Source organism: Nymphaea colorata, chromosome 3, assembly GCF_008831285.2.
Source record: "Nymphaea colorata isolate Beijing-Zhang1983 chromosome 3, ASM883128v2, whole genome shotgun sequence".
Classification (NCBI taxonomy): domain Eukaryota; kingdom Viridiplantae; phylum Streptophyta; class Magnoliopsida; order Nymphaeales; family Nymphaeaceae; genus Nymphaea; species Nymphaea colorata.
This window is the reverse complement of record NC_045140.1, coordinates 16,138,040-16,148,069: the sequence shown is the minus strand read 5'-3', so window position 1 is coordinate 16,148,069 and position 10,030 is coordinate 16,138,040. Positions and strand designations below refer to the sequence as shown.

The 10,030-nt window shown below is 37.7% G+C and overlaps 1 protein-coding gene across 1 annotated transcript; it reads right to left on the bottom strand.

Annotated features, from left to right (window-relative positions):
- Positions 1-925: 925 nt before the first annotated feature.
- On the bottom strand, positions 926-6,432 carry LOC116251030 (replication protein A 32 kDa subunit A). Its single transcript, XM_031625083.2, has 10 exons — positions 6,182-6,432; positions 5,976-6,089; positions 4,959-5,056; positions 4,800-4,841; positions 4,475-4,552; positions 1,893-1,971; positions 1,729-1,812; positions 1,546-1,634; positions 1,398-1,466; positions 926-1,324 (listed from the first exon to the last, which is right to left on the bottom strand). Exons 1-10 carry the CDS (start codon positions 6,284-6,286, stop codon positions 1,240-1,242), a joined length of 843 nt encoding a protein of 280 aa, XP_031480943.1. The 5' UTR covers positions 6,287-6,432; the 3' UTR covers positions 926-1,239.
- Positions 6,433-10,030: the final 3,598 nt, after the last annotated feature.

The window sequence follows — 10,030 nt, the reverse complement described above, 5'->3', positions numbered from 1 at the left end:
TACCAAAAGAGGCCCAACAGGCAAAATGAAAGAGGAACAGTTTACGCTCCACACGCGCAGCCGAGAACACTGCCTCTTTGATAACGCAATCGCAATGTTGAAATGCAGTACGCCTGCCATCAATCAAACACGGTAGCCAAAAAGGTCAACCCCCAATTTAACCCAGCAAAAGGCCGCATGGCAGGTCATTATCAGATTTTGACAGGCAAAATTGAATGGGAACAGCTCAAAGGACATATCCAATGACTCGACAATCGCGAACCCGGTCACTGAAATAGCTTATCCAAGATGCCAACTGTACCAGAGATTGAGAAGCTATTGAATTAAATCGTGCACAATTGACAAGGTCTTGTAGATACATACACGAGCCAAGTACAGGTCTGAACCAAGAGAGCAACCTTTGAAGGGACTAAGAATATAGATCTGTTCAAACCTTTTCCTGTGCATTTCAGGTCATAAAATGCCGTAAATATGGTTATGCAAAATCAATCGCTATTTTCCACTGCAAACCCCATATACACGAGCCAAGTACAGGTCTGAACCAAGAGAGAAACCTTTGAAGGGACTAAGAATATAGATCATCTGTTCAAACCTTTTCCTGTGCATTTCAGGTCTTAAAATCCCGTAAATATGGTTATCCAAAATCAATCGCTATTTTCCACTGCAAACCCCATTTGGGGAAATGCCTATTTTCAACTGAACAAATTCTGAATTTGTGACAATTCAGATCATTGTCTTTATCTTTGTCTTACAAAAGGGATGGTTTACATCATCCATTTTAGTCCCTAGAAACTCTTAGAGTAGATTATATGTTCAAACCTTTTCCTGTGATCCTGAACTAGTTAGCTGATTCATTACCAAGTCCCCTAGGATTAAGTTACATTTGGGTCAATACTCGACTCACGAGAACTTACACCATAGACCATACCGCATTAACATTCCATTAGTTCAAGTCTGTAGGCTTGTTCTCCAAGCTTGACAATCCCAAAGAGAGCTTCCATCCTAGCCCATATACCGAAGCAATCTATATTACCCAGCTTAGTTCCCACCAACTTAGGTTGAAAAATAAATATACAAAATAGGAAAAGCTGCAAAACTCTTCAACAAGTTGTATGCTCAAAAGCTCATGCCCAATTCTATAAGGCCCAATATAGCATCAAATCAGTGTAAGGAACTTGAATGAAAATAAAGTAGTTATATTTTACAATACCCCAACAATGTCCAAAAGACTTCAGCATCCTAGCCATTAGTGGTTGATTTGTAATGGTCATCATCAATAGTTGAATAGATAAATCCTTCGCTTGCCAAAAAATCAATCGCTTCACTGCAAGAATGAAAAATACTAGTGACGAACAAGAGAAAGAGAGAGACAGAGAGAAAGAGAGAGAAAGCCTTACAGGACACGCTTCTTGGGCAACCCTAGTCGCCTGACAACTTCATCCACATGCAATCCTTGCTCTATAGCTCTGTGAAACCAAAAAACAGTAATTAGATCAAGGTAGCTACAAACTTTTCTAAGAACGAACTCGTCTCGTATTAACTCACAAGCTAGCAGGTTCCTCGAATATCTTCTGGACTCGAGTGTTGATATCCTGTTCTGATCCAGATCCAATTGTCGATGCACGTGAAGAATACTGAAGGAAGAAGCAAATGGCAGATGTTTAATGAACGATGCTACTTCAGAAATTAAAGCAGATATGATAGAGAAAAAATAATAATGAGCTCTACTTGATTAGCGACAGGCTGATGTCCCATGGAACCATTCTGAAAGACCGAGGGCGTTGAACTAGGCTGCATCTGTGCACCTCCAGACTGCAGTTCCACATAATCAAGCAACACTCAAGCATGAAATGCAACGGGCAACAGAAAAAGCTAATGATAATACAATATACCTGTCGTTTGACATTGTCCACATGAACAGCAATACAATCAACATAGTGGCAAGTGAGTTCATCAAAATCAGTTATTGGCCTAAAAATACAAGAAAAACAGCCCAGTAAGTCCATTAAACCCAAGTAAGTTTATCATGAGTCATGTCCCTACAGAGAAAACTGAAATCAAATCCAATTTTAAATTCAAAAGGTATGTCAGCAGTTGGATATCAGCATACATCACCGAATGCTTGAGAGCAGAAGCAGACAAGTCAATAACTTCTAATATATAACAATCATTCAGGACAATGTTCCAGCTGCTGGTTGGTTCAGTAACCAGTTCCTTTATCTTCCCACAAATTGCAGTTCTTTATAAATGGGAACCTAAAATACTATGCAATTGCAAGGACAAACAAAGCATCAAATAGAAAGAAACTTTCTCAAATTCAACATAAGATATGAGAAACTTACTGTTGATTAGATGAAGTGAAACAACGGTATGCATTGGGAATTTCAGGGAATGAAAATTTTCTCTATTGAATTTTCATGAAGAAAATACAAGACAAGAACTCCAAAAATTCACAAACAATAATGAAAAAGAGAACCATTTCATGATCTTCTTCTAGTTTGTCGAATGCCCTAACTTAAAGCCAACCAACTTGGTATATCCTATTTTTTCCTTGCATTTTCTTCACTTATAAGAGATCGCAGCCTCCTCATTTAACTCCACTTTGGTTTCTTCTGGAGGTACCTGGTGAACTACTAACCTGTGCATTCCATCAAAACAAGCACGCTAATCTTTTTGTTCCTTTTTTTTTCCTAGCTAGGCAACAGGAAAGCACCTAATGATTGCCATGCAATGGTGGCCCTGTACTTGGCAAAAACTTTGAGCACCCCCTTGTCAATCAGAAGGTAATCATGGTTTCAACTTTCAACATTGCACCAAAAAAGCACCCTCCTAGATTCAAAACAGCCAAAGTCTTGCCAATGTTCAGAGGTTAACCATATCAGCTGAGCACAACCTATATCATATTAAACTTTTATTTCCTTTTCAAGAATGTTAATACCTAATAAACCATTTACAGCCTCCCTGCATAAAGAGCACACATAATGTAACATGTTTGTAACATGTGAAGTGGCCCCAGCCCTTGAACAGCTCATTTTTACAGCAAATTGAGTCATCTCAAGCTACTGAACAGATTCTTTACAATCAAAAGTAGATGGCCATACATAAGCCTCTTCTCATTCTCAAAATTGTGCATTCTAAAAACAGGAACAAGCACAACAGCCAGAATTCAGGTGCTTCTTTCCTTGTCTTCCAACAAAACCACGATAAGATCACATGCAGTTTTTCATAGGGTTGGCACCCTTTTCATGCTCAACATGCTCATTAGGTGCTTACACTTAGTAATAAAAGGTGCTACATTGGCCTAGGCTACTGACCAAATAAGAGGTCTAAACAGGGCCTAGAAGATCCGTAGAAAAGGAAAAAATAACATAAAAATGGTGAACTGCATACATGTTGAGATTAAAATGGAAAAAACTCATGATCAGCGGCTATTCAGCTCCACCAGGCAGTGCCCACCTAAATGTGTTGCCTAGTCAATCGTCCTGGTCCCAAGCACTTAGGTGGGCACCTAGCCACACCTTTGACTATTAAGATTAGGTGGTACTAACTACTAGACAGTCCCAACAGACTAGAGAACCTACTTAAGGGCATTAAGGGTGATACCTGTTCATGGATATCTTGAACTCAGTTCAAACCAAGCTCATTAGGTGCGAAGTTTTAAGGCAACTATAACCAGCCGCATTCTCATAACACTGCACATGTATATAAAACCATGTATCATATGTGCGCGTGTGTCCGCTTGTATATGTGATGCAAGGTCACAAATATCCTTCCTTAGTTTCTCTTTGAAAAATATCGAGAATCAAAAAATTGAAAAATACACAAAAAACCATAGAAAGATTATTAAATTATGAATTTTCAACTAATTTTCTAAAAAAACATTAATAAAAATTCAATTAATGATTAAAATGTTAAAAAATTATAAAAAATTTCTTTTGAGAAAAAGGGCCTTACAATTCTTTGTTGTTTATTTTTTTGTGTTTCTTCATGATAGTTTGAAAATATTGCCAATATATGTGCCTATGTTTCTTTAATGCTTGCCTCATATGCATATACAGTGACGGACCAAACATTGTCTAAAGCTATTCCAGATGAATATAAATAAGCTTTTTAGGTTCTGAGCCTGGCCAAGCCACAGTGACATTACTTTTAATAGATAAAATCCAAACTCCAAAGCATGAATGAGGAAATGCAAACCACGGCCAAGATACTTTACAGCAAAGTCACTAACACTAACACTTCAAAGCATATACCAGGTTTTAGTTTATTTGATATTCCAGAGTTTTGACAAAAACAGCTAGAAGATTGGCGGCCATTTGCCACAAGTTGCAGTTTCCAGAAATTCGCTTACCTCCATTGAGCAACAAGATTACATAAATGAAGTGGACAAAATAATCAATGCACACAATCAAGGCTTAGAGAAGCATGCTATTTAAAGAAAATTTACATAGTTTTTTTTTTTTTTTTTGCATACCTTACACAGAAAGAGTTGATAAGCCTTTTTCCTTGGAACGTCTTCAAATGCCCATGAACACGAACATAACAGCCATTCCTGCATAGGAAATATTGCCTTAAGAGAAGCAGCCCTTATAAATAATATTGGGAGACAATGTGTCGAACTAGAAAATGGCTCCCGAAATTTGCACATGATAGAGAAAGAGAAATTTTACAAAGTATCCCCGAAGCGCAGAAAGAGACCAAGACTGCTAGAATTCAACTTATGACAGACAGCACTTCATGCTGCTTTATGTGGATTATGAAGACACTAGTTAAATCAGATAGCCAAGGAAGAAGCTTACTCAACCAAAGCCATTTCATTTGATTCCCATGCATCATTTACCCTGAGAAATATGATCGAGGATCAGCAAATTTACTAAAAAAAAGTGTTGAAGGCTCAATGTTTCAAATCAGAAGGTAAATACAGGACTAACATACTGGCAAACATTTGAATAACCTACCATCGGGTAACATCTATTCTTCCAGTCCCATCATCTAGGACAAATTGAACATCAGTAACCTTTTCAAGTTTGTTCAACACCATTCCAACCAATGTCACCTTCCAAGCAATGTAATTTAATAAGTAATGCAACAAATAGATGAGAACCAGAAAGAATATGTCATAAAACTTCAAGACAAATGAACCTTCCGCCACCCAACCTAGTGCAGTAAAAGTAAATTCAGAGAGAAAAGTCGGAGCAACTGGTAACATTTGATTGTCGTTCATAGACTGCCCAACCCTGGTGTTAAAAATTCATAATTCAAAGCAATGAAAAATATAGCTCAACATCTGACTAGCTTCTAGCGATATGAACAGACCCTTGATTGCCTACGATGAATGGTGACTGTGGCTAGTTATTTTACCAAAATTTAGTTGATTAACGTTGATTTATGAGCCAGATCAAATCATAGTTAGCTATCACAAACATGTTTAGAAGCATATGAACCACAAACCGGAAATAGATTAACTTCAAAACTACATCTCTTGACCAATTCCAAAAAGAAATTTTAAAGCGCCAACCGGATAGGGTTTCATCGAGAACAACAGAATGCGTAAAAGCTTCAAACCAATAACTCAGCAAAAAATGTAAAGGTACTATCAACATGTCAACATACTATAGATCTGCGACGGTATCCAACAATTAGTATAATAAAGAAAATATTAAAAAAGAAACTGCATTCTTCAGATATTTAGAGTCATGAAAAGGTGTTTTTCTTTCATAATAAACTATGTTCTTCCCGAATATCAGAGCACATGGTAATTCGAATTAGAAACTGATAAATGAAAAAAGAAAAGCATGCTAGCAAACGAAACAGGAAAAAAAACAACTAAAGCAGATGCCCCAAGAAAAGTGAATCGACGAGGACGATCTTACCGAAAGAGGATGAAAATCAGAAGAAACATCGCACAGAAACTAGGGTTAAAAGAACAAGCAAAAAGGAAGGGAAGTCAAGCGTTCGGCGGGAAAATAACTTACATTATTAACCTCGCACCCGTCCACCACAATATTTGAATTATCATCGGACAGGTTCTGCACGGCCTGGCTTATCTGTTTCACGGTCAACGGAATGACTCCGCCGTTTCCTCGCTTCTGGGATGTGCAAGAAGCAAGACACATCAATTTCCGAAAGAAGAATCAAGAAGAACTGGACGAGTTTTAGGCGCCAAGATTCCACGATCTACCTTGAAGGTGGACAAACCGGAATCGGTGATCGTCGCCGTCGACTGGGACGGCATGAATCCACCGCCGGAGAAGAGGGCGTTGCCGTCATACTGGCTCGAGTACATCGCTCCTACAGAAAACGGAACCCCCACGATCGAACGAAACGCAGAAGGATTTTTCTCCCTCCTCTGTCGCTGCTTTTCTCGTGTCACCGCTTTTCTCTTTCCCGCGCAATAGAAACCAAGCCCTAAACCCTGGGACTGGGTTGATTGCTGTACGTCCCCTTTTATATGAATACGGTGGCCTTTCCCGCCAAATAGGTTACACGTGAACGGGTCGGATATAGTTCCGACATGGTTCAGATCCGAATTCGGTCCTTGTTTTCAGATCCAAATGCCAAAGGAGTTGGCAAAACCCATATGTAGGTCCGTTACAGGTTCACATATGGGAGGCCCGTCGCCCCACCTACTTGCAATTGATTTTATGAAATATTTTTTTCGGGAGATTGGAAGATTAACAATCCACCTCCGAAGGTCTTTCCATTTCAGTGAAAACTAAAGCAAATCAATTTCTTCAAACTCTTCTTCCTCATTCGCATCATTTTTTCAACGATGGAATATTTATCATCAATGTGTTCGTCACACTTTCGAAAACTATTTTTACCATAAACAACATATCACCAAACAATAAGCTTTCCCGTAGGAGGGTTATGTAACCTATGACATTATAATATCTAACAAATATACACTTTCAACATTTTTATCAATTTTATAATTCTCACTCAAATTAATTAATAAATCAGAAATATATATGACAAATATATATTTATATTACTTTGAGGAGAATGACAAATATCATTTGGATATTGGCTTTCACTAACATACTTCATGACGTTTCAACAACTTTGTTGTTCTCTATTTATATTACTCGTTTTTGTTTTACGATTGTCTACCATTAATTGCACGCAAACAACATTTTTCTTGTACAAAGTGTCATATTCATCAGAGAAGAATTATCCTCCTCGGTCACTATGGAGAGTTTGAAACACTTTAAAATTGTTAGTCACCTTGATTAGACTTGCAAGCAATAAAATAAACTCAACTCATATTTGTGAAGTCGCATCGAAAATGTAAGAGAATGTATTGACATGGATCTCACGAGACGATAAATGTCAGTATCAACCAGCTTAAGGGGCTTTATTGATTGTTCTTTATGTTTTTCCCAAGGAATAATAATTTATATTGTTTCCCACAACTATATGCCTTACAAATATTGTTTTCAAATTCAACAAGCGATAAACTCAATACCATTTATCGTCTAATTAATAACTTTAGACCATTAAAGTGCTGATTACCCTAATGATGATGCTAAAATTTAAATTCATCAACATTGAGAACTAGTGCACAATCATCTGATAAGTGAAAAAGTAAGATGAAACATTCTATTTTGCATCGTATTAGATTTAGCAAGCAGACACCCATTTTATTTCATTCTGATTTCACATATAACGTTGTCAAAGGCATGCTGATCAAACAACAAGCAAATCACGAGCCAATTCTGAATGTAATAAACATCATAGACCAATTGTTCCATGCCTTACTTTAACCTTACCACAGATTGCGCCTATTCCATCAGCTTCCACATAGCTGCTATCTTCAAGCCATAATGCAGCTTTGTTGTCTCATTAATGGTGCGAAATTAGTAGCTTCCCCACAATGGAGTTCTTCTTTCCAAGTTTGTTAGATGTCTCAAGAGACAATGGAGTTCTTCTTGCTGCTCCTCTTATAAAAACAGTTGTTGGCCTTTTATATGCAACTCAAACTGCCCAATTCAAACTGTCTTGACAGATTCAAGAGTGCTTATAGGATGTCTGATGCTATAGATGCTCCAAGTGGTAGCTCTAGTGACAGTTCCCAAGAACATACTGCTTCCCTTGTGCCCATTATGTAGAGGTGAAATTATGGGCTGAATCATTATAAGTGCGTACCCATTTGGACACCAAAAAACCTTTTTGTGCAGAGAAGAACTGTAGGCTTTCTGGCAACTATGGAGAACTATGAAAGCACATGATTCCTTGTCGTCCTCTTGCTCCATAAGAAGCGAATCCTGCACGAAAGCTAGAGTGGAGAACTTTCAAAGATCATCTGAGCCAATAGATGTTCACAATACAATCCATTTGCAAGTTCTTGATAAGGTTGTTATTGGGGATTATGTGACTGAGTATGCAGAAAATGGGACTGCTGATGATTATGATGATTATCATGGAGATGAAGGCAATCAGTACACAGCAAGCTTTTTTCATAAGTATATGAGCCGTATCCCTCAAGAGGAAGTTTTCTTTATGCAGTTATCACGTGTTTGTGGATCTAAGTCATGGGCAAAATTTAAAATGGGACTGTGCCTAATACCATTATCTCATACGTTGACGACTCCAAGCACCTTTTTTCCTTTTCCCCTATAAGAATGGAAATACACGGTCAGTTTTTCTTTCTAGAGAAGGAGGGATCCATCTTATTGTCTCGCTTTTGTACACTAAACCTTCAAACACCTTTTCCATCTATGGGCGAACAACCGCCAGTTCTAGACAATGGATGAATCCTTCGCAACCGACCGCTCATGCGCCCTTCCACATTATAATTTTGTTCCAAATACTGGGAGGATGTTTGATGATATCGCCATTGCATTATAAAGTGAACTAACAAGACCAGGTAGCACTTTTATCACATTACTTGAAGGAAAGCCAAAAACATGTGCCTTCCTGGAATGGCACCGAACACGGTGAGAGCTCAAAGCAGATCAACAACATGTTAAAGCTTGTCCCCATAGATAAGTACTGGGTGTTCGTTAGGTTAGTCGAGTTTCTTTGTCACAAGATTGCAGTAGAAAGTGCATTGAAAACTGAACTTAAGGAGACAAGAATTTCAGAATTTTGTGCTTAATAGCTAAAGCAAACAAGTCAGAGCATTTCTGAGATTATAGGGAGTGAAGAACATAATCAATCTTATACACAAATTATACTGCCAACCTGTGCTGTCAAAATCCTGTTCAATTCAAAAACCTGTTCAAGGCTTAATAGAAAATCAATCCAATTTCGCACTAGTTGCTGAAATCAGCTGAGAATCAGACCCCTCAACGCAAATCGCCTGATGTTAAACCCGTGGTTCCATTGCTTCAGTTTTTCATCATAAGTACAGGTTTGACAGTATAAAGCAGGCAAACCATTACAGCCGTGCATGCTTTGAGAGAAGGAGTTTTACTGGAAGAGCAAGACCCACAATTTCTTTCAAGGGACATCTTTTTCAAATGCTCCAGTTGTGCTTTTTTGTTTTCTTTTGCAAAATAAACTAAGCTATTCCAAACTTATTTGGCTGAAGCTCAGTTCGGTTATAAGTTAGGTAGTTCATCCCAGCCTTCCAGCTAGCGTTCACCCCTAATTCCTATGCAAGTTTGGCACAGTATAAACCAAATATTGATGTTGAGTTTATATTCTATATTTTTTTTCTTAACCACTTATGCTTTTATACTATTTTTAGTCTTTCTCTTCTTTTGATAATTTTCATGTTCATTTAAATTTTTAAAATTTTAAAACACATTTTTCATCAAATTCGATTCACAAAGGATTCCAATGTCAATTCGATTTACCGAATTTCTGAACCATTTGGCTTTCAGATTAGATTCAGAAATAAAGTTGCTACAAAGATCATGAATAACCATGATTCAGAAACCATTTATTCATAACATTAAATGCATACTCAACCGTTACAGGCCTGTCCTACCTTTTGTTTACAAAGTTAAATCTAAACGAAGAGTACCAACGAAACTGCTGTTACGACTAGCAAACTAGGCAAATCCTGTCCATGATCAACCAG